The sequence below is a fragment of the Chiloscyllium plagiosum genome, chromosome 30 (assembly GCF_004010195.1).
Source record: "Chiloscyllium plagiosum isolate BGI_BamShark_2017 chromosome 30, ASM401019v2, whole genome shotgun sequence".
Lineage (NCBI taxonomy): Eukaryota > Metazoa > Chordata > Chondrichthyes > Orectolobiformes > Hemiscylliidae > Chiloscyllium > Chiloscyllium plagiosum.
In genome coordinates this window covers 20,417,224-20,441,984 of record NC_057739.1, presented here as the reverse complement: position 1 = coordinate 20,441,984, position 24,761 = coordinate 20,417,224, and the positions used below count along the sequence as shown (strand labels likewise).

Here is a 24,761-nt window from a genome sequence, read left to right as displayed (position 1 = left end):
CCCTCCTCTCATTTATCTCTCCACCCTTCAGGCACTCTGCCTGTATTCCTGATGAAGGGCTTTTGCCCGAAACATCGATTTTAATGCTCCTCGGATGCTGCCTGAACTGCTGTGTTTTTCCAGCACCACTAATTCAGAATCTGGTTTCCAGCATCTGCAGACATTGTTTTTACCTGAAATTATTATCTGACTCGCTCTGAACCAATTTATAGTAATATACTGTAAGTGCAATCCTGACCAAAGGTTGATATTTTTAAAACCTGAAACAGAATATAAGGTACAGTGAAGGTACAGAATTCAGTCTTACGCTGTTGGAAATTGGTTCTCGTTTTGAGATTAAAAATACAGAATTGTCAAAATATTCTGCATTTGGACGATAGGGAAGCTTTTGCAGTAGAAAATACTTAATTAAGTAGAGTACCTGTATATTAGACTGTTAAATCTGATTTGTGGATAACATGTGTATGATCAGATTCTATCAAGGTGGCCTGATGTCTCAGGGTGAATAAGCAAGATTTGGAGGGAGGCTGGACCTTTTTTTGAAGTCCATTGCTTGTCTGTATTTCTGGCTGCATTTAGGTTGCTTAGTTTTTGCATCAAACCAATAAAACACCACCAGAAATTCAAATTGGAACAAAAAAAAGTAATATTCTGCTGAACAACTGACATGAAAAACAAAAAAAAATTGGAAAGCAAGCCAAACACTATCTTTAGGAAGAGAATCTTAAGCCCAGATGCTCTGATCTCTGATCTGTCAGAAACTGGACATAAATGTGCATCAAGACCTCTTGGAAATACAAGGTAACTGCCTGGGAACTTAAAATGCCAATGGTCAACTACCTCTCATCGCGATCGTTTTAAGAAAGTCCCAACCAATAGTTAGAGACCAAGTCTTTGGAAGATTCTGACTCACTTGCCTTAATAGTTAATTAGGAAATTACTGGGTAATTTTTTTTATTATTGAATCATGAGATGAGGGCATCACTGGCTAGGCCAACATTTATTGCCCATCCTTAATTGCCCAGAGGGCAGTTAAGAGTCAATCACATTGCTATGGGTCTGGAGTCACATATTGGCCAGAACAGGTAAGGATGGCAGTTTCCTTCCCTAAAATGAATTAGTGAACCAGATGGGTTTTTCCTGACAATAGGCAATTGTTTCATGGTCATCATTAAACTCTTAATTCCCCATTTTTATTGAATTCAAATTCCACCATCTGCTGTGGCAGGATTTGAATCCATGCTCCACGAATGTTACCTGGATTTCTAGTAACGCCACTAGGTTATCACCTCTCCCCAGCTCTAAAATCCAACTTATTCAAGCTGACCCTACCTCAAATACACAACTCAATGCCTATGCCCATATCCGAACACCAAACATGACATCCCCCTTCCCCGAAGTAGACAGCTGCCAAAGCCAAGCCTTCAAAACTGGCAGGCAACCCTTCTCCCACTCTGGTACATGACCTGACCAACTCCCCCCCCCCCCCCGCCCCGCCTCACAATGAACACCTAATCTTTGGCGAATCCTCCCCCAGAGCACCCAACCCAGAAGCATCGACATGCCCACCCATACCCCAATGGAATATGACCATCCCCCTCTGCCCGACAAATGACCCAGCTCACCTTCCAATGTCCTTACCCATCTTTACCACCTCACCCTTCTGCCACACTACTCCTTCACCCATGTCGTTGCTGTTCTTCTGCGGTAGTTTCTTAAGCGAGGATGAGTGTCTCCCACTCTGGGGAGAATGAGTACAGACAGGCTGATTAAAGATGCCCGCTGCAGCGGGGGACTTGAATTGTGGGTGGAATGCTCGAATGTGTGCGAGAAGCCTCTGCAGGGACCTTCTTCTGATTCTTCTCCAGTTCGGACAAGAGTTTCCAACAAGTCGGTGGGTGCGTTGCATTAATTCAGGCAGGCTTTGATGTTATCTCTGAACCTTTCTCGCCCCTGCTGGGAACTACTTGCTGTGATGGTGCTGAAGCTTATTCTGAGGTGGGCAGATGTTACAGCCTGCCCAATGCAGCTGCTTGGCCATTCCCAGTGCCTCAATGTTGCAGATGTTGTCCTGAGAAAGGACAAGACTATAAGAGCACCTCACTTACTATTGTATTTGCAGATTTTTGTGAAGTTTTGCTGGTGGTATTTCTCTGGGAATTTCAGATATCATCTGCCGTATGCCATGGCTCTGACACATACAGATGGACAGATAACACAATTACCCTTTGGACAATTAGTTGGCACTGACCAGCCTCCCCACCTACTCACCTACCTGACACCCATCCCCTTAGTTACCTTACACACTTACTTTGCCAGCTATAGACTGACAGTATTATTGGGCTCTGTAAATATATATTCCCACTTTTCCGAGTTTTTCCAATGAAATATACTCAAAGTACACTACGAAAGAAACCTGCAAAAATCACACCCATACAAATGCTTACAGTCCCAAGTGAACCCTCTCCTAAGGATCAAACCAAACCAGGTGTTCAGCCTGCTCTGTCCCAGCCTCTGAGTACTGATCAGGTAACTCCTTTTGAGCGAACTATCATGCTCGGAAGCAAACATTCTTTATACGGATAAATTGTGGTCAATTTTATACGTCCAGTCTCCTGCAAATGGTAAACCACTGTCAGCTAGTTTGACTAATTGCTCTTTAAGATTTGTTTGTGTCTCCCTGGAAAGAAGCTTATCTTTTACATTTAATGAACTTTGACCTCAGGCCAGTTTGTTCAGGCTGCTCACCATCTTTATGTCGTCCAATAAATGATACGGCATTCACACACCACAGTCCTATGACAGTCAGTTTAGGTGATAGTCGACATTATCATATCTGATACAGTGTGTCTGTTTTAATCAGAACTTCAGTCTTTCAGAGTGATAATTCAGTTAGTTACTGCTGAGTAATAGCATTTAATATTGACACACGCACATTCTATTAGCAAAAACAGAAACACATTAAAACCAGTGATCTTTCTAGTCATTCGGGTCATTGTTAACCCAGAAAATGTTCAGTTAATATTGACAACCTTTTTGAACACTTTTACTTAGAATTAAAAGTCTGCTATTGCTGTAAAAAGAAAGTTTGATTTCTGCAAGATATATTCTGGTGCTGATTTGCTTTGGTTACGAGGGATCTTCCGTTGGGTATCTGGCTGGAAAAGCCCTCGAAAGGTAAGTGGGTGTTTGTTTTTGTTTGATCTAGGGTAAGAATTAGGAATTCCAGCCCAGATCTGAATGTGGGTCTTGGTGTTAACAGGCAGAAGGTTCCCTGTACCAGGATGATGTGGGCATTGGCTACTCCATTGGGTACATAGGATGAGATCAGGCTCAGAAATTAGGCTCTTGACAGCAACAAGAAAATGTCTGATGATCCAACCAAATGTTGAACAGTGAGACAGGAGTCTCGCTAGTGCATGGCGAGAGGCTTAGTTGTATAGCGTTATTGCTGACCTTGCTCTAAGCTGCAGGCGTTTGGCATGCTTGCCTTTATCGGTCAATGCATTGAATGTAGAAGTTAGGATGTCATGTTGCGACTGTACAGAACATTGATTTGGCCACTTTTGGAATATTGCGTGCAATCTGGTCTCCCTCCTGTTGGAAGCATGTTGTAAAACTTGAAGGGTTCAGAAAAGATTTACAAAAATATTGCAAGGGTTGGAGGGTATGAGCTATAGGGAGAGGTTGAATAGGCCAAGGCTATTTCCTCTGGGGCATCGGAGGCTGAGGGGTGATGTTATGGAGGTTTATAACATCATCAGGGGCACGGATAGGGTAAATAGGCAAGGTCTTTCCCCAGGGTTGGTTGTCCAAATTGAAGGGCATAGGTTTAAGGTCTAAGGGGAAAGACATAAAAGGGACCTGAGGGGCAACCTTTTCACGCAGAGGGTGGTGCGTATATGGAATGAGCTGCCAGAGGAAGTGGTGGAGATTGGTACAATTGCAATATTTAAAAGACATCTTGATGGGTACATGAACAGGAAGGGTTGGAGGGATATGGGCCAGGTCCTGGCAATTGGGACTAGAATTATTTAGGATATCTGGAATGGAATATTCTTTAGAATAGAATAACTTTTATTGTTATGTGTACTTCAGTATAGCAGTACAGTGACAATAGCTGCTTCGAATGGCACCAGCTGAAATACAAGGACCTAGGCACAAATCTTAGAAGTTAAAGAGGAATAAAAGGAAAAGTAGTAGCATTACTTAGTGTCTAAACAAATAACCGAGAAGTAAGATAGTTAGAACATAATTAAAGGATTAACATTGCAGTCTGGTAAAGAATTTCAGATCAACATTATACTGCAGCAGCTCAGTGAACACGTGGTCTGACCACCCACACCAGCACCCAGCCCAACAACAGTCCCACTGTGCTCCAAACCTCCAGTCTGCCCCACCAGAGACTCAGCTGTACCAAGCTAAGTTGCTCTGCTCAGGGATTCCTTTTTCCTCTCACAGATCTCCAGGACACACTTCCCCCTCGTACTGCTCTGGAACTCGTTTCCCCTCGTGCTACCCCGGGCCTCGTTCCCCTCACACTGCTCTGAGGCATGCTTGCCCTCACGTTCCTCTGGGGACCACTTGCCCAAATGCTGCTGCAGAGCACACTTGCCCTCGCACTGCTCTGGGGATTACTTGCGATGCTGCTCAAGGACACACTTACCCAAATGCTGCTCTGGGGACTACTTGCCCGAATACTGCTCAAGGATACGCTTACCTGAACGCTGCTCCGGGACACCTTGCCTGAACGCTGATTCAGGACTGCTCTGGTCAGCATGTACGGATTGGACCGAATGGTCAGTTTTTATGCTGTATATCTTTATGACTCTGTACAGCCACTGCAAGGCCAATGCTATCCACACCTTTGACTTCTAGTTGTGGAAGTCATTGCTGCTCATGGACGTCAGAACTCCACACATTTGAAATAAAATTAGCAGGAACACTGATGATTATCTAATCCCACTTCATTGATCTACAAATTCCCATTCTCCCACTCACTGGATAGAAACGAGATGGTGACAATACCTGAAAGTCAGAGCAGACACTTGGTGACCCCAGCTCACCACTTGTTCCTCCAGGCCTCCATCTTGGACAGCTGTCCCCATCATTCTGGGGTTTCTATATTATGGAACAGAGATGTTTAGGGTACATAATTCTTTGAAATGTGCACCATAGGTAAACAGGGTGATTAGATTAGAGTTGAAATAGGCCCTTCGGCCCAATAAGTCCACACCGACCCACCGAAGCGCAACCCACCCAGACCCATTCCCCTACATTTACCCCTTCACGTAACATGTCGGGCAATTTAGCATGGCCAATTCACCTAATCTGCACATTTTTGGACTGTGGGAGGAAACCGGAGGAAACCCACGCAGACACAGGGAGAATATGCAAACTCCACACAGTCAGTTGCCTGAGGCGGGAATTGAACCCGGATCTCTGGCACTGTGAGACAGCAGTGCTAACCACTGTGCCACCCACTTTTAGCACACGTTTCTTCACTGCTCAGACCTTTGAATATAGAAGTTGGGATGTCATGTTGAGGTTATACAAGATGTTAGTGTGACCTCTCCTGGAGTAGTCTGTGCAGTTCTGGTCACCCTGCTATAGGAAGGATATTATTAAACTGGAGAGGATTCAGAAAAAAAATTACCAGGATGTTACCAGGAATGGAGGGATTCAGTTATAAAAATAGTCTTGAAAGGCTAAGACTTCTTTTATTGGCGTGTATGAAGTTGAGGGGTGACCTTATGGGGATTTATAAAATTATGGTGGCATAGATAAGGTGAATGACAAGTGTCTTTTCCCTAGAACTAGGGAGTTCAAAACTAGAGAGATATTTTTAAGGTGAGGGGAGAAAAATTTTAAAAGGACATGAGGGACAACTTCTTTACACAGAGTGGTTCTTGTATAGAATGAACTGCCAGAGAAAGTAATGGATGCAGGTATAGTTTCAATGCTTAAGAGCTATTTGGATAAGTTCATGAATAGGAAAGGTTTGGAGGGATATTGGCTGGGAGCAGGCAGGTGGGGTGAGTTAAATTTGGAACATTGCCTGCGTGGACTGGTTTGACCAAAGGGTCTGTTTCTGTGCTGTATGACTTTATTACAATTTGTAATTCAGTGGAACTTTGAATTGTAGCAGATTTGTTTTTTCTGGAATTGTTTGGCTGAGATCAAAATCAAAGAATGGTGAGATGTGATAAACTCTGGAGATTTGAATTTCTGAACGAGACCAAATTACAGAGATATTCAAATATTCCACTGCACCTAGATGATCAATTAGATCAATTTTTTGGACTGGCAAAAATAATGCTAATTACCCTCCAGCATCTATTGGCTCATTGCTTAAGATCATAATTCACTTTCACTTCATGACTTCACTTGGCGGCAAACACAAAAGTTAACCTTCATCTTTTTGTTTCAAAACCGTTTCCTAGCACCCTAATGCAGGCTAACTCATTAAATCAGTGGGAGAGCTTTGCTTGCACCTTTTTAATCAGATGACTAACAGCAATGTGGCTTTCTTAAGAAAAGTTTCCCAGGGAAGTCTTCATTTTAATCCTGCAAACTACAAGAGTTTAAAGTGATTTACTGATGTGCATCTGTGTCACTGCATAGTTTGTGCATATATTTATGATATTAAAATAAACGAGACTTTAGCCCAAACATTTCTATATTTTCATTTATTTAATGTCTGTACAGCATTGGTGGTTTTATTTTAAACAATCTATATAGCCATGCAGGTAGTTTTTTTTTCTATTCATGGTCTAATTTGCTTTTGAGTTCTGGATGGAGTAGCAGAGAAGCCCTTGAGGTATTCTCTGTCAACAGTTAATGAGTTAAAACAGATGTCAGAAATAGTTGTGGCAAGACAGAACTGATTTGATTCTAAAGTGGCACAGTTGGATCAGCATTGGCTGTTTCTGGCCAGCAGGGATTATATTCTGGAGTAATTCTGCTTGACTTAACACCTTTTAGTAACAGGCCAGGCATTTTGTTTGGGAGGTTCTCGAGATTGTAAGTCTGGATGAAGAACTGGACCTTACAAAAGCTGCTAGTCTGTTTTCCAAATTTGAACAAACTTAAAGTGAAGGATATGCCATGAAAGGGCCAGTCATTACTAGGCTTAAATTAGACCCTAGTGACAGATGATGTTTTCTGTTGCTTTTTTTAATCTTGTCCATAACTTTGTCAAAAACAAGTAACTCAAATAACCATTTGGCTCCAAAAGCATGATTAAAATTCTTACTATAATTCTATCTGGGGCAATCAACAACAAATAACTCAAAATGCATTTGATATCTTTGTTTTCAAAGTCCTCCACTTTTCTATATCTTCATAATCTCTTCCCAATCTACACATCTCTGAGATACATGCACTCCTCAGACCTTTTTAGCTTAATTGATCTATCATTGGTAACCATGCCCCAGAATTCCCTTGGCTAATCGTCTGCATTGCTCAGTCACTTTTTCATCCTTTAAGGTATTTCTTAAAATTTTTGTCTCTAACCAAGCTTTTGACATTTGCCTATATTAACTCAGTGTCAACTTATGTTAGAAACCTCTCCTGTGAAGCTGCTTCGAATGTTTTACTACATTAAAGATGCTATTTAAGTGCAATTTTGTTTTATTCCTTTTATCAATTTAACACACCTCAATTAAATATTTGCTTGACTGACAAGAAATGAAGCTATTTTATTTGATCAGTATCAAACTGAAGTATATGAGCTGTGAAATTTAATTTATGATGTGAATACGCCTAGAAAACCCTATCTCCATATCCCTGAATACCATATGTATAATCTTATGATTTTTGTCTTGAATGTGCTCAATGATTACCTTCCTCACCTCTCTGAAGTAAAATTTTCCCAAGATTCACACCCCTCTGTTTGAACAAATATCTTTTCACCTCAGTCTTCTATGGTCTGGCTTTTATTCTGAGACTACATTCATTTGTTCTAGACTGACTAGTCAAGGGAAACCTTCTATCTACATACAGCCTGTCATGCGCTGTGCTAAGTTTTAATAATTTTTACTAAGATCATCTATGAGTCTTTGAAACTCTTGAGAACTGCAGGTCCATTTGCCTCAAACTCTCCTCATAAAACAATTCTGTCATCTTGGAGGTTAACCTGATGAACCTCTATTGCACTGTCTCTGTGAGCAATATTTTCTTCCTTAAATTATGAAACTAAAACTGTGTATAATACTGCAGATAGTCTCAACAAGGTGCAGTAAGACCTTTTCTCCCCTATACTCAAACCTTGTGACGAAGGCCACCATTACTATTTGCCTTCTCAATTGCCTGTTGTACCTATGTGCTAGCGTTGTGACTCATGATCAAAGACACATTGGTCCCTTTAGTCATCAAAACTTCCTAATCTGTCTGACTATATTGTTTTTTTTACCTGTCTGGATAATTTCACATTATGTTCATGTTCTTGCCCACTCACATGGCCTGTCCAAATCCTTAGTCATCAAAACTTCCTAATCTGTCTGACTATATTGTTTTTTTTTACCCGTCTGGATAATTTCACATTATGTTCATGTTCTTGCCCATTCACGTGGCCTGTCCAAATCCCATCGAAGCCTGTTTGCGTGCTCCTGATAACTTACATTCCTACCTAGATTTGTGTCATGAGCAAATTTGGAAATGTTACATTTAATGTACTAATATGCGATTTCTGAAAATCCAAATCATACTGTGTGGAAACAGGCCATCAAGTCCACTCTGACCCTGTATGGAGCATCCCACCCAGACCCACTCCATCTCTGTAACCCTGAATTTATCTTGTCTCATCCACCTAACTTGCATATCCCAGGACACTATGGGCAATTAAGCATGGCCAATCCACCTAACATGCACATCTTTGGACTGTGGGAGGAAACCAGAGAACCTGGAGCAAACCCGTGCAGACATGGGGAGAATGTGCAAACGCCATACAGTCACCTGAGGGTGGATTAAAACCCAGGTCCCTGACACTGTGAAGCAGTGATGCTGACCACTGAGCCATCGTGCTACCTTACACCGCATCTGCTGATTCTCCTTTATTAATGATATAAGTAACTTCAACCAACATTCTCTATTATAAATTCTAACAATTTCCCAGCTATTGGTCTGTAGTTTTCCACTTTCATAGTCCCATTCTTCTTAAAGTAGGACTACATTTTGCTAATTTACAGTCTGCAGAGACCTATTCAGAATCAATCATTACTATTTAATAAGCAATTGTTAAACCAAACTAGGGATAAAATGTGCTCTCAGAAACTTTTAAACCTTTAAGTGAGTGCAATAACAACAGAAATCTCTTGAAATTAATGGGAGAACAAATATGTTTCATTTGCCTCAAATTCTTAGAACGTAACTTTTGTTCGGTGAACTGAGTCCTGGTTGCTTTGAATTAAGATTCTGCTACTCAGATTTTTTCATATTGCAATTGCAAAATGTTTCTCTATAATGAGGGCAAATTGTTCTTGATCATTTGATTTATCAAGTATAGGGAGCAGTTAGTTCCTCAGCATTACCAATGCCATGAATATCACGAGAACAAGTTATTTTCAGTTGACAATACATTCACATATCACCGTCATCATCATAAAATCCCTACAGTGTGGAAACAGGCCATTTGGTCCAAGTCCACACCGACCTTCCGAAAACCCACTCCCCTACCCTTTTACTCTACATTTACCCCAGACTAATGCACCTAACTCACACATCCGTGAACACTATGGGTAATTTAGCATGGCCGATATCCTTCAGTGTTGGTACAGCACTCTTTGTTGTGTTATTTAACAATGTTTCCTTACCAAGTAATTAACCTGTGTAACAGTATAAGAAAAAAAGATCAAAAAAGAGCTGATTAGTATCTGATCAGCACTGAAACTATGGGCATAAGGTCAAAAAGACAATGCAATGCGAGTTAATGTCTTCAATCCTTCAGGAATTAAAATTATAGAACTGTCAAGAATGAAAAATCAACCTGCCAAGCTTAAACTACCAAGATGTAAATAAGTACAGGCAATCTTTGTCAGGTCAGGGAAAATATTGCAGCAATTATGTAAAAACAAACAAATAAATGAGATGGAACCCATGATGGAATTATTTATGTTTGACTGGTGGAAGAAACAACTTGAAGGCCTGGAGCAACTTTTTGGATTCCCATTTTCTTAATGTCCTTAATGGTCCTGTTCACTATCCGTTCTTTAACAAAAACTTATAATAACTACAAACCAGTCCCTGTGCATTATTTGTCTATTATTTACAATTGAAGAATACCATTGGACTTGTATTAAATTTTAAAGGGCTCCGTTGTGTTCAGCAGTATTGCAGCACGTAAAAATTAAAGAACAGTGCAGCTTAGCAGCTGCACCAAAACGGAATTGCAAAATGTCGTCAGATGAGACAGGCGAAATAACTTGCTTGACCCCTTCAAAAGGATGAACAAGGTGTAGATGCAGTATGAGGAAGATGAGTGATTTAAATTCTTTCCTTCTGCCTGCTAAAATAGATTTTGTAACCGTAATAGCATGTGCAAATGGGTGTTGTAACATTGCAATAATCGATACATGAATTGCCGTGGTTTCGGAGGTTGATTCGCAGCTAAAGTATTTATGTAAATGTTGACCTAGTCGGCAATGCCCTTATGATTATATTTAAAAACAGATACAGGGAAACAAATAGAAAGTTCATTCGATCTGGCAAAGTCAACTACACAAGCGGTGCTATGAACTCAAACTAAAACAGAAATTGTAGACTCTTTTAGGTCTGAGCCAGTTGGAGCTGATCTCTCTCCTCTCAGTTTAGCAACAAACTGCTACATACAACCAATCCAACCCCTGTTGCTTGAAAATAACTTTGTCTTACAAAGATACCTACTACTAATGCGTTCCGCAAGTATCAAAACCAGCTTTTACAAAAAAGTATGCTTGTGTGTTAACCCAACACGTAACTACATTGTATCACTTTCCTTCAAGTTTATTTTAAATCTGGATCATACTTTACATCAGAATGGTCCAACCTACCATTTTCCTGGTTTATATTTCCAAATAAAATAACTGTAGTCCTTGCAACTCATTGAGGAGCTCATCGGGAGGCCTGTTGGTTCAAGACTCAAACGTTTACATGTCATTGCAACCCAATGTACATATTGGGGGTGTGTATGTGAGGCTTGCCACAGCTAATGTTCAATTACTTTGTATTCGTTTTTAACTTTAATCTTTCAGTCCAACAAATGTTGACATGGACATTGCCCCATTCTTCTTGCCCAGGGCTAACTCTCCACCATGTGTGCCACCTTGTGAAGCTGCCTGTTTTAATCAACAAAACAGTGGCAGTCCAGAACATGGCTGCCGCCTACCTTTATCAATGGCATAGGCAGGCAGATCCCACTGATTTGAAACTTGAGCTTGACATCTTAAATTGAAACTTATCCCTGAGCCGACTCAGCCATTTTCAGTTAAAAACGGCACCCAATAGCAACATAGCTCAGACTTAGGGTAGGCATACAGAATTCATCCAGGTACAGCCTATTTGAAAATTTGACCCCCTGAAGTGCCATTTTCCATGAATTCCATTGGGAGAGGGGGCTCTTGCACTTTTTATCAACTCAAGATTAGAAGTCCAGGTAGTTGCAAATGCATTTCTAACCTCAAATGTGCTGTATTGCTGAAGCAAGTTTCACAATATTTACAACTGAATTCTCTGGGCTCGATGTTGTGGTAAAGGAGGCAGTTTGGGACGTGTAGTCTACTTCGCCCACTCTGTTCCCATGTGATTTCAGCATTGAGCTGCCCAGCTGGCATGCTAAAGATCAGCCCGTGCGCCCACTGGGCATCTCTGGTGGGATGTTGAGTAAGAGAAGGGTTAGGCCATCAATTGGAAGTCACTTCTCGCCATGAATAAGAAGATGGCCTTCAGTCTCCCTGTTGCTTTGAACTATTATATCAGCCAATTTAAAAACTGAACCATTAACATCTACCAGTAGCCAAACACTGTGACTTTTAGCAACAAATGCTGAAGCTACATGCAGCCAAACTCCTGTTTGCAGATCTTTTAATCTGTCCTTTTGCTGTTCTTTGCTAGCGTAACTCAGCATCAACATTCTTCTGTGGAAAAGAATGGATTGAGATTGAATAATTGGAGCCACTTGGCTTTTTAAGATGCTCAATAGTTTATTGTTTCCTTGTGAAGGAAGATCAGGCTTTTGATTTCAGTCACTTACCTTCCAATGGGATGAGGTTTGGCTGCCATCTTGGTGTCTACTTGCCATATTTTGCCCCAGTGCAGGTCAGGTAGGGTGTGGCCTTACCAATTTGCAACTGTAAAATCCAGCCCTACATTTTTAAAACATAATCCAGCACTTAAACATTGTTTCATTTGACACAGTGCACAATACTTCTGAATAATTTAGAAAAATACCAATGAAAAGCTTTGCTGGCAATCACAAAGATAACTAATTTTTGGCTCAGTTGATGCTGTAAAAAGGCGTGATGTCAGTTCACTATTAGTCAAACACCTCTCCAGATATTTGCTTCCACTGAGGAATTTAACAGGTGATGGAGCTGATACTGTTAAATGGGCAATTTGTATTCAATGAAAATCTGGAATTAAGAGTCTAAGAAACCGTTATTCCACTGTAGATTGTTGGGAAAACCCATCTGGTTCACGAATGTCCTTTAGGGAAGGAAGATTCCGTCCGTACCTGGTCTGACCTACACATAGCTCCAGACCCACAGCAATGTGGTTGACTCATAACTGTCAGCTGGGCAGTTAGAGATGGGCAATAAATGCTGCCTAGCCAGTAACACACTCATCCCATGAATGAATTCTAAAAAAATTTAAAATAGTGCATGTTCTTGCACAGAGTTGAAATGAGCCACAAATCAATGTTTTTGTTTACTTTGACTAACTGTTTGCTTTTTCATGTGCTAGATGAATCTGAACCACAGGACGAGGATGGGATTCTCAATTGTCAGGTTTCAACATCTCACTGGCATCCTGTAGGGGACAATCAGCTTGACATGACTGAAGATGAAAAGGAGCAGGCTAGCTTTCGACTTCCAAAAGATGTAGGTACCAGCAAGGAGGAGGACAGTTTTGAGGAGTACTCTGACTTGCCATATGACGAGCAAATTGAGGAAACCAATCCCCGCCCGATGAGAGACCCATGGCGCAGATATGAAGTCTACAACAAAGCACAAAGTATATTGGATCGTGGGGATGATTTTTCTGTGCCAAGTATACGGGACCATGCAGATAAACTTTCTGATCAGTCTGATGAAAACATCAACTACTCAAAAACTCAGGGTAAAGACTCCAGTCTATCAGCACAGGATTTTTATTCCGAGGACTTTGAAGTAACCTATTCCAATAGTGTAGACGTTTTAGATTTGTCACATGATAGCAAAACATTAGGATCTGATAGTGAGGTTAGAAAAGAGAGGCAAGACAACTCGTCATTTAATTACTCAATATTGCATTTTAATCAGGAGTTGCTGGGACACCTATCAGTTGAAGATCTAGCAAGCAGCCCAGGTCTTGAGGCAGAGACCATTCCGGAATCTTCATGTGCAGACAGTGTTGAAGAGCCAACGGGTAGGTTTTCAAACAAAGGAAAGGGTTTGGGAAAAGTCAGTCAAGATCCTGGTTCTGGTAAGGAAAAGCAAAAAGATAAAAGCAGCAAATCTGAGCTCAACAAAGCTGTATCCCATAAACAAGTCAAAGTAGCTAAACAAGAAAATCATCCTCATCCCCTCAGTAAACCATTTATTTTAAAGGATAACACTGGTCAGAACTCTAAAGCGAACAGACAAGTAAAAACACTGACTCCACACAGGACAGCCATTAATCAAAGATCTTCAAGAAATAATTCATCCAAGCCGTTATCGAGAAAGATCACTTCAGAAACTTCAATGTACGGCCGAGGTCAGCTTAATTACCCACTACCAGATTTCTCAAAAGTGGAGCCACGAGTTAAATTTCCGAAGGACATGCAAGTTTATCAGAAGCCCAGGAGTAAGAATGTCAACGTGCAGGGTAAGAGAAGTGACCCTCAATTTCTCCTCCACTCTCCAGCAGAGATAGTCCGCCAAGTGCTGCAAAGTAGCAATGAATGTTCGCTGATCACTCCGACCCCATCAGGGGTAAAGGTTTTGGGAGAATTCAAGTCATCGCAGCAAGCGACAGAAATGGTTTATCAACTACAGGTAAGGAGACCGGGCATATAACACCCAATCTGGAGCTATGTAGAATGAGTCAGATTAATGGTAGGAGAATTCATGGAAGGACATTCGTTAAACTGGTTCTGATTAATTGATGAGTTGGATCAGAGTGAAGTGGTTAAGTGGCTGGATTCCTGAGGCTTAATTTTCACCCTGTCAGGGAAAGATAAAAGAAAGACCTGTATTTATATAGCGCCTTTGCCAACCTCAGGATGAACCAAGTTGCTTTACGGATATTGAAAGATTTATGAAATATTGCCCTGTTGGATTAGATTCCCTACAGTGTCGGCCCAACAAGTCCACACGGACCCTCCGAAGAGTAACCCACCCAGACCCACCTCTCTCTGACTAATGCACCTAACACTATGGGCAATTTAGCATGACCGATCCACCTGATCTGCACATCTTTGGACTGTGGGAGGAAACCGAAGCGCGCAGAGGAAATCCACACAGACACAGGGAGAATGTGCAAACTCAGACAGTCACCCGAGGCTGGAATCAAACCCAGGTCCCTGGTGCTGTGAGGCTGCAGTGGTAACCACTGAACCACTGTGTCGCCCAAACTGCAGTTAGACTGTAGGATAATCTTACAACAATGTAATAACCAGATAATTTGTTGTTAGTCACTGGTTGAGGAATAAATATTGGCCAAAATATTTGAGAAAAATGCCCCACTCTTCTTCACAACAAAACTATAAGATTTTTGCATCCAGCTGAGAAGCCAGATGGGGTCTTGATTCATTGCAGCATTCCCTCCATGCAGCACTATCTCCCTGCTGACCCTCAACAGTGCAGCACTCCCTCCCTACTGACGCTCAACAGTGCAGCACTCCCTCCTTATTGACCCTCAACAGTGCAGCACTCCCTCCCTACTGACGCTCAACAGTGCAGCACTCCCCTCCTTATTGACCCTTGACAGTGCAGCATTCCCTCCTTACTGACCCTCGACAGTGCAGCACTCCCTCCCTACTGACGCTCAACAGTGCAGCACTCCCTCCTTATTGACCCTCGACAGTGCAGCATTCCCTCCCTACTGACCCTCGACAGTGCAACACTCCCTCAGTACTGACCCTCAACAGTAGAGCATTCCCTCCCTACTGACCCTCGACAGTGCAACACTCCCTCCTTACTGACCCTCGACAGTGCAACACTCCCTCAGTACTGACCCTCGACATTGCAGCACTCCCTCCCTACTGACCCTCGACATTGGAGCACTCCCTCCCTACTGATCCTCAACAGTGCAGCATTCCCTCCCTACTGACCCTCAACATTGCAGAATTCCCTCCCTACTGACCCTCAACAGTGCAGCACTCCCACAGTACTGACCCTGATAGTGCAGCACTCCCTCCTTACTGACCTTTGACAGTGCAGCACTCCCTCAGTACTGACCCTCGCCATTGCAGCATTCCCTCCCTACTGACCCTCGACAGTGCAGCACGCCCTCTGTGCTGACCCTTGACAGTGCAACACTCCCTCTGTGCTGACCCTCGACAGTGCAACACTCCCTCTGAGCTGACCCTCGACAGTGCAACACTCCCTCTGAGCTGACCCTCGACAGTGCAACACTCCCTCAATACTGACACTTGACCGTGCAGGACTCCCTCCCTACTGACCCTCGACAGTGCTGCACTCCTTCCCTGCTGACCCTCAACAGTGCAGCACTCCCACAGTACTGACCCTCAACCGTGCAGCATTCCCTCCCTGCTGACCCTCGACAGTGCAGCGCTCCCTCCCTGATGACCTTTGACAGTGCAGCGCTTCCTCAGCGCTGACCCTAGACCATGCAGCGCTCCCTCCCAGCTGACTCTCTATAATGCAGCACTCCCTCAGGACAGCATGCAATAGATAGATAATTCCTGGAAATATTCCAAATAGATTCATAGAGATGTGCAATTCAGAAAGAAACCCTTCGCTCCAATTCATCCATGCTGACCAGGTATCCTAAACTAATCTGGACTCATTTGCCAGCACTTGGCCCATATCCCTTTAAACCCTTATGCATATACCCATCCAGATGCCTTTTAAATGCTGCAATTGTCCCAGCCTCCACCACTTCCTCTGGCAGCTCATTCCACACACTCATGACCCTCTGCATGAAAAAGTTGCCCTTTAGGTCCCTTTTAACTTTTTCTCTCACCCTAAACCTTTGCCCTCTAGCTCTGGACTCCTCAATCCCAGGGACAACACCTTATATATTTAACCTATCCATGCCCCTCAAGATTTTATAAACCTCTATAAGGTCACCCCTAAGCCTTCAACGCTCCAGGGAAAACAGCTCCAGCCCATTCAACCTCTCCCTGTAGCTCAAATCCTCCAACCCTGGTAACCTCCTTGTAAATCTTTTCTGAACACTTTCAAGTTCCATGAATTCACCATTTTCCAATTGGAAAAACTTGAAGAGCAATTTAGGAGTAATAATTTTGTACTGCGCACCCATCAATGAATATTTGTTATGTTAGGAATCAAATACTTCACCTGTTCAGAAAGTATAAATGTATTTGCAATTTTAGCAGGAGAGCCTACATATTTAGCAACAGATGCTAAATTGATAGGCGGCAGAATGAGTCAAGGACAGTTTGTGTATTTTTCCATTCATTTCAATAATAAGCCCCTCATTGACTTAAATTGTTGTATACTCATGTTATTCCTTAATGATGCCCTTGCTGAAGTTATTAGCCATATCTTATCAGTGCTGCCTGTTTTATTTTGTTTGCCAGAAATCAGCTCAAAAAGCATCAACATGAATTTTTCTGAAATATTGACAGAAATTTAAGGCCTATAGTCTCCAATGACCTGTACGTACCTCTGCACTTGATGTGAAAGGCAATCACAGAGCCTCAATGAGCCCCAATCACTTGAACTTTTCTTATTACAGGAGGATTATCGCCAGCTCCTAACCAAGTATGCTGAAGCAGAAAATACAATTGATCGATTGAGGATTGGGGCTAAGGTAGGGAGATACTCATACCGAATGAAACAAAGCAAGATTCGAATGTATGTGATGGTTTACACGACCACCAAGGTGCTTTTCAGTTCTTGAATACATTTGAAGTGTAGTTGCTGTTGTGATTTTGGGAATGCAGCAGCCAATTTGTGTGCAGCGAACAGTGATAATAATGATCAGACATTTTGTTCTTTTCTGGTGTTGATTGAAGTTGATTGACCAGAGCACCAGGGATAACTGCCTGGCTTTTCTTTGAAATAATTCCATGGGATATTTCATATTGCCAAGCAGACAGATCGATCATCTGCTTAATCTCTCCTGTAAAAGGATCGTGTGACACTCCCCATAACTGTATTGCCTTGATTTTAGTGCCTAAGTCTTGGAATGAAACATAATTTCAGATTGTGATTCAAATGTAAGAGCACTTCCAAATGATCCACAATAAATGTGCTAATGTGTGAAGAAAATACTTTAATTTAGAAATTATGGCTTGCAAGTCAGAAATTTTGACCAGCTTTGCTAATGATGTCTGGTTGCCAGAATGGCCAATGTAGTGGCCGTTGGTGTGTGCACAGACAAGGGATGGTGATATTAGTTGGCTGTGGATGGGAACACTCTGCATTTCCTGTTCAGTGTGTGACAATATTATGGCTTTAAGAGGTCATATTTCCTTTTTTGAAATAGAGGTTTTAAAGCTGAGATAGTGGGCAGTCGAAAAGCTTGTGAGGCCCTTTTAAAAAGATGGAACAATAGAAACAGCCTGAATGGGTGGGGTCAAGCTCCCACAAAACCAGAATTTTTAGTTTTAGTTTTCAATAGTTGCTGTTGGGGTCTTGGAAAAAGTGGAAGCTATTTTTTCTCTTAGTTACACTCAAAAGCTGGGGGTTTCTTCCTGGTGCTGGAGTCACATGTGAGACGATCTGTTTTCTGAATTTGCCTTTTTTGCCAAGGCATGTGTTGTTGGGATGTTACTATATTGGAACAGTTAATTAGTAATAGTTGCTGTATCTATTATTCTGTTAAGCTTTCCAATAGAGTTAGATTATTCCAATTCCTTCTTTCTTTTGTTGTATTTTAACTGTAGTGGGTGAATAGAGTATGTTTTGCTTTAAATCATGCACATTGATTCTCTTATTCATCAATGATAGTTTGACCAATCAAATTGCATCTGTTGCACAACACCTTATAACTACCTTTTAAAATAGGAATGTTACAGTCTGGACTATCTTCGGAATATTTTGAGTGGGTTTGGTCTGGTGGTACCAGTGCATGCACATACTGCTTTTCCTATACTTCACAGTCATTTGTTTTCAGAGCAACAGCCAAAGTTGAATGAGTAAATGATCAATTCACTTGATTGTCTCAGATTCCCTTTATTGCTCTAATAAGATGAGTGTTACCACATTACTGGAGGAAATCATTCTTACAGGCTGCAGTGAAATTACACACTCTTTGATTTTCCTGCATGAGGAAGAAAATGTTGCCCCTGCAGGTGACTAAAGTAAACAGCAGCAGCTCGTGTACAGTGTTAAATCTGATCCATTCTCAACAGCTTTTGGCAATGTGATGTCTTCTGTAGTCAGCAGATGAAGGTCTACAGAGTTGAAAGCTAGCCTCAAGACAACTATATAACAACTGCAAATTGTTTTAAAACTCATCTGGTGCTTTGATGTCCTTTAAGAAATGAAATGTGCCATCATTACCAGCTCTGACCTACATGGGACTCCAGACTAATTGCAATGTGGATAACTCCTATTGGCCCTCTGAGACAGACTAGCAATCCATTCAGTTCTAGGGTAATTAGGGATGGACAAAAATTGCTGGCCTTGCACATCCTATCAATGAGTTGGTTCTGCTGGGACTTGTTGCAGTAAATTGACTGAAGCAGGACTTTTCACGTCCATCTCTTCCATCTTCTCTTGGTCCCAGAACTTGTTCTCGCGTCCAGTTTGTTTGCTGCTGGAGTTGAGCATTCCAGATAGCAGCTTTGAAATGAGCCCTTTCCTTTTTTGTTTGTTCAATTCCTGCCAGACAAAACACGTTGCAAACTGTGCCGCTGTGTTGCTGGATGGTGATATCACATTGCAGGACCATGCTGCTCGATGTGCACACTCCTCACTCCACTTGGTGGCAGCACTTGCAATAAGCACAACTTTTTGTTTTGACGATCGTGTATTATAACCTAATGCCAAATGAATGAACAAATCTAATAGAGAATTCAAGAGAAGCTTCCTAACCAAATATACAATAAGAATTCAGAACCTGCTGACAGAAGGAGTGGTTGTATCAAACAGCACAAAGAAATTTAAATGAAAATCAAATAAATAGGATAAAGTGAATAGCAGGATATACTAAGAAACTTACATGGAAAGGAATGGGAAAAGGATGTTGCCTGGTCTGGAGGGAAGGTCTTATGAGGAACGGCTGAGAGACTTGGATCTGTTTTCATTGGAAAGAACAAGGCTGAGAGGGGATTTGATGGAGACATACAAGATGGTCAGAGGATTAGAGAGGGTAGACGGTGAAAGTCTTCTTCCTAGGATGATGATGTCAGCTTGTACAAAGGGGCATAACTACAAATTTGAGGGGTGATAGATTTAAGATAGATGTCAGAGGCAGGTTCTTTACTCAGAGAGTGGTACGGGCGTGGAATGCCCTACCTGCCAATGTAGTTAGCCACATCAGAGAGATTTAAACAATCCTTGAATAAGCACATGGATGGTGGTAGGATAGTGTAGCGGGACGAGCTGAGAATAGTTCACAGGTCGGCGAAACATTGAGGGCTGAAGGGCCTGTTCTGCACTGTATTGTTCTATGTTCTATGTTTGTTTGACCATAATTGCTGACATACCCCAGGCCAAATACAGTGTTGAGCTATATGTTCCATGTAACATGAAATAAATATATTTGACTCCCCTGTATATAGAGTTTGGTGGCATTCTGTATAATTATTTGAAATGAATTTCCAAGCTGCAATGCAGTAAAATATTCACCTACACTCTGAAGTAGTTGGGGATACATTTCCGTCACAGGAATAGACAGTAATTCTGCTGGATTTGGTCAATAAGGTCTTTATTTCACAGCAGCCTCTCGATGAGGAAGATTTTCGACACATGGACACCTGTTTTCCACCTGGAAACTGGGACATCTTGCAAATAAATATTGAGCTACAGATTTGAGGCAAATACAAGGTGGTTAAGACCATGCTGCATTGTTTCACTTGGGAATATTGTGTAGCAAAGAGAGACCTCTTCTCAGGGCTAGTTTCATTATTTGGGTCAGGACTGGGTAGTGATCAAATTCCACAAGGGATTATTTGTCAAAGCTTTGGGAATGTTAACTGATTGATAGCAAGAAATCTTTCGAGAGGAACTTATCATGTTTTGCATTTTTTTGGCGGGGAGGAATCTCTCTACTCCTGCCGGGATGCACAAAAGTCGTAAATTATTGTTTCCAAAGAGATGATTTTGCATGATTGTTCAAGGGGACATGAGCAACACAATTTATCTGCTTTGTTTATCACACTGGGTATTTCAGTGTTAGCATGATTGACGATGACTTTATCTTGTTACACTGTTCCATAATCTGAGTTATACCTGGTTGGCATGTTAGCCCATAGAAATGATAGAGTGCAGGAGGGGATCATTCAGCCCATATTGTCCATGCTGATCCAAAGACATTGAGATGCCCTTTCTAATCCCATCTTCCTGCATAGGGCCCATAGCACTATAATTTACAACACTCAAAGTGCAGAACCAGGTTTTGTTTTAAGAGTTTATGGCCTCTGCCTCAACCACTGGATCAAGCAGCAAATTCCAAGAACCCACCACCCTCTGTGTTAAAACAAATTTTCTTCATGTCCCCTCTAATCCTTTTCCCAATTAGCTTGAATCGATGACCTCTGTTCTTTGAACTCACTGCCAAGTGAGACAGGTTGTTCCTGTCTCCTCTATCCCTCCCCCTCACAATTTTGTTTACCTTCGCCATGTCACCCCCTCAGCCTTCCCTGTTTGAAGGAAACCAACCCTAATCTCTCCAGTGTTGTTTGCCATTCTCACCACAGTCAGAAAGAGATTTTGCCCAGGTCCTTTCTCATGTAATATTTAATCATCAACATTGATGCCTTCTCAACTGTATTCTCAGACCTGTTTAAAGAATTATAAGCCTTTGTCTCATTTTGTTCCCAACCTATTGGAAGAATTGCTTGGAAGCCCCATTCTCTGACATTGACCTCCAACACCTTCGGCAGTCGGGGCACCAACTCCTGCATATACTATTGCATGTGTTTTTGAATCCTTTTTGTCTCCTGTGACACAGTCAGTGTAAATTCTTACCTGCTGCTCGAATTGCCCCCATTATCTGGTGGATGGTGGTGGTACATAGCCAGCTGGAAGGAGGGGAATGTATTAAGTTGTCATTTCAACCTGCAGCAGGGCGCTAACAGACTGTGGCAAGGTACTGTCGGAGCTGTTGGAACTGCTTAGGAGCTCCATAAATGATCATGTCATCATAAAAGCTGTGAGAATCTATCTTAGTCAGTGTTTAGTTATCTGCATTTGGCAGTTTATTTGGGCTGATTCCTGTCAAAAACATGATTGAGCCAAGACTGAGAGAAAGATGATTGCTCAAGGTGCTCAATGGTATTTCCTCATCGCTGCTTGAACAGATACGTAGATTATTTTCCTCCATTGGCCCTTCGTTTATTAGATACCTCATTATAACATCTGCTGCCGTTGGATGGAAAGTCTGTAACTAATGCTGGGTATATCATAAATTTTATTGATTCAGTTTTATATTTGCATTGGCACAAGTGAGCAGCTCCTGGGGATTGTGAGGAATTGTTTTAGCATCTTAGCAGAGCCAACAGCACACCTTATTGTTCTCCTTTTGGGAATGTTCTATTATGGAGCAATGTATGTTTGTCAGATAAGGTATTATATAGCTTGTGACTACAAGCCCATTGTGGGTGGGTGGGTATGTGTTTAAGACTGCCTAAGTATCTTAATTATTGAAACAGTTCTCTTAACAGGCACACCTAGTGTAAACATTCATTGAGTTAAAATCCAGGCAGGTTATTAACCTGAATGACACACTACAAGATTGTAATTGAAGTGACTCAAAGTAACACTGCACAAATCCAACAGAAAATCCAACAGTTTTTAACTGAGAACTGCCTTCATCAATGTCAAGGAAAAGTAGCTGTATCAGTTTATTGCAATGTTTTTTTGCATTGTAGTTTGGGCACAGGATTTGTTTGTGTGTGGATATAATACATGTTCGCATGTGTTTGTGTTTAGGAAATAAATGCCAAAAATCTCAGATATAACTTTCATAAAGGCATTGTAAAGGCCTTGTAGGAGCAAATGACTCGATGCCGGAATCTGAACTGAAATCAAAAAATGCTGGAGATCACAGCAGGTCAGGCAGCATTGTAAAGGCCTTGTAACTTTGCTAAGGAGTAATTTTTTTTTACATTGTAGCTACTTCAATCACATTGTATTATGGTGCAGCAGTCTCTGACATCATACACCAAGGCTGATTTTTGCAACAGGACAATGCTTATATAATATGATGAATAATCATTTGAAAAAGCCTGTCAGTAATGTTGTGTGGGTGATGGCACTTATTTAGGCTATTCAAATTTCCATTCTTTCTAAATGATAATGGTACTTTTCAAAAATCCATCCCCTGGCAGACTGTGGGACTAATATAATGCAGCAGAAACACAGAGAATGGTTTCGGCACAGAACCATTTCATTGGGAATTTGAACTAATAATGCCCCCAGTGCAAATCATTCTTGACTGATATGATTGAGCTCAGATTTTCTGAAGCAGTAACAAGAGAATTGGTGAAAAGGATAATAATACATAATCCAACTTAACTCGATTTGATTTGATTTGATTTGATTTGATTTCTTGTCATGTATTATAAAATACAGTGAAAAATGTTGCTACTCTTCAGTAACATCTTAAAGCACAGAAAAAATAAACCAAAATGTGGAATATAAAGGCAGAAAAATAAAACAATAAGTTCAACCTTACAGTCCTTCATGTTAGGTGCTCTGTCGTGGGCCATGGGCATGTGAACAATGAATTGTATTTCCTAATATCAAAATATAGATTTCCTTGCCAGAATTATTCCAAGTGTGCTGAAATGTAGCCAATTCTTTCTATGTATTGTGGAATGTAACCCATAGATACTCAGCAATCACAAACGTGCATGAACAACTGGAAGCGACATCTCAGAACAGCTTAATCAAAATTATTTCATAATTGGCTCTTCAGTCTCCACTTTTCATAGAAATATTTGAATTCTATGGCTCAGGTGAATTTTATGCTTGTGCAGGTGCACATCCAGAATGTGCTCAGAACATTGTAAGAAATACAACACCATTCAATACTATGGGGATATTGTACTCAATCAGAGTGGAGATGAGGAAGTTATTCAGATCCTATGGAGTCTGAAGTAAAGTTGATGTTATAAGGTGTGAAGGAGCATGCAGAAAGGGTACATATTACGTTTGTTATGGGGATGTGGAGGAAGACATTGAAGTCAGATGCTCAGGAGAACGACAACATCTCAGATATGATGAAATTGTATAATTAATTATGTTTTGCAATGATTGGGAGGTTCCTGAGAAAAATAGTTGTGGGATCTTATAATGTGGCTGTAATGTCTGCAGTGAGTTCCTCTGTCACCGCTGTGAACTCCCCACCAACAAGCTGTGGAAGCTATTTGGCAAATAGTTGGGAATGGTGGCATGTCTGAACTTGAATGGATGCATATGGTGTTAAACTATTGCTAATACTGATGGTTTGTTTATTTCACATTAGCTCAGGGTTTCATAGCAACTAAGTAACCTTATGAAGAATAGTAAAAATCCTGTTACAGGTGAGATCATGCTGAGACTAGGATTTTGCTTTTTCCTCATTGTCAGGAAAATTGCGAGTCAGATTTTCTTCTACAATTCACAAATAGAATTAGAAACATTTGGCAAAAGGTTATGCTGTTATTTGGAGAAACAGAGGATTGGTGGTGGATGAAAAGCGACCTTGAAAATTAGTTGTTGTTTGTTTTACAGTGTAGGAGAAATTTATGGTGCGTTTAACTCATGCTGTTCCTAACTTGTGGCACTCGCATGTTGAAATGAGAAAGTATTTCATTCTTTTATTATCCTGCAGAAAATCAACATTAGCCCCAAGTGATGAGGGGGAAATATCCCCGGGTTTCTCTTGTTTTAAAACATGAACCAAGATAGTTCTTCCCGACCTTGGTGGTGTGTGGAGGGTTCCAGATGCAATTCAATTGGTCAAACTTTTCAATTTTAAGCAAACACACTTTATTTTTACATGACAGTTACAATACAGAGTCTAGATTAGAGAGGTGCTGGAAAAGCACAGATAAATGAGAGGAGGGTGGGGGTGGGGAGAAAGTAGTGTGGAGTACAATAGGTGAGTGGGGGAGGGGATGAAGGTGATAGGTAAGGGAGGAGGGTGGAGTGGAAAGGTGGAAAGGAAGATAGCCAGGTAGACAAGTCATGGGGACAGTGCTGAGCTGGAAGTTTGGAACTGGGGTGAGGTGGGGGAAGGGG

The 24,761-nt window shown here is 41.4% G+C and overlaps 1 protein-coding gene across 8 annotated transcripts in view; it reads left to right on the top strand.

Annotated features, from left to right (window-relative positions):
* The window catches only part of akna (AT-hook transcription factor), a 194,525-nt gene that overhangs the window by 80,191 nt on the left and 89,573 nt on the right, over positions 1-24,761 (top strand). For all 8 annotated transcript variants that reach the window (XM_043720010.1, XM_043720009.1, XM_043720011.1 and 5 more), the window contains 2 exons: positions 12,937-14,210; positions 17,101-17,175. In XM_043720010.1, coding sequence (XP_043575945.1) covers positions 12,937-14,210; positions 17,101-17,175 — 1,349 coding nt within the window. The remainder of the gene's footprint in view (positions 1-12,936; positions 14,211-17,100; positions 17,176-24,761) is intronic.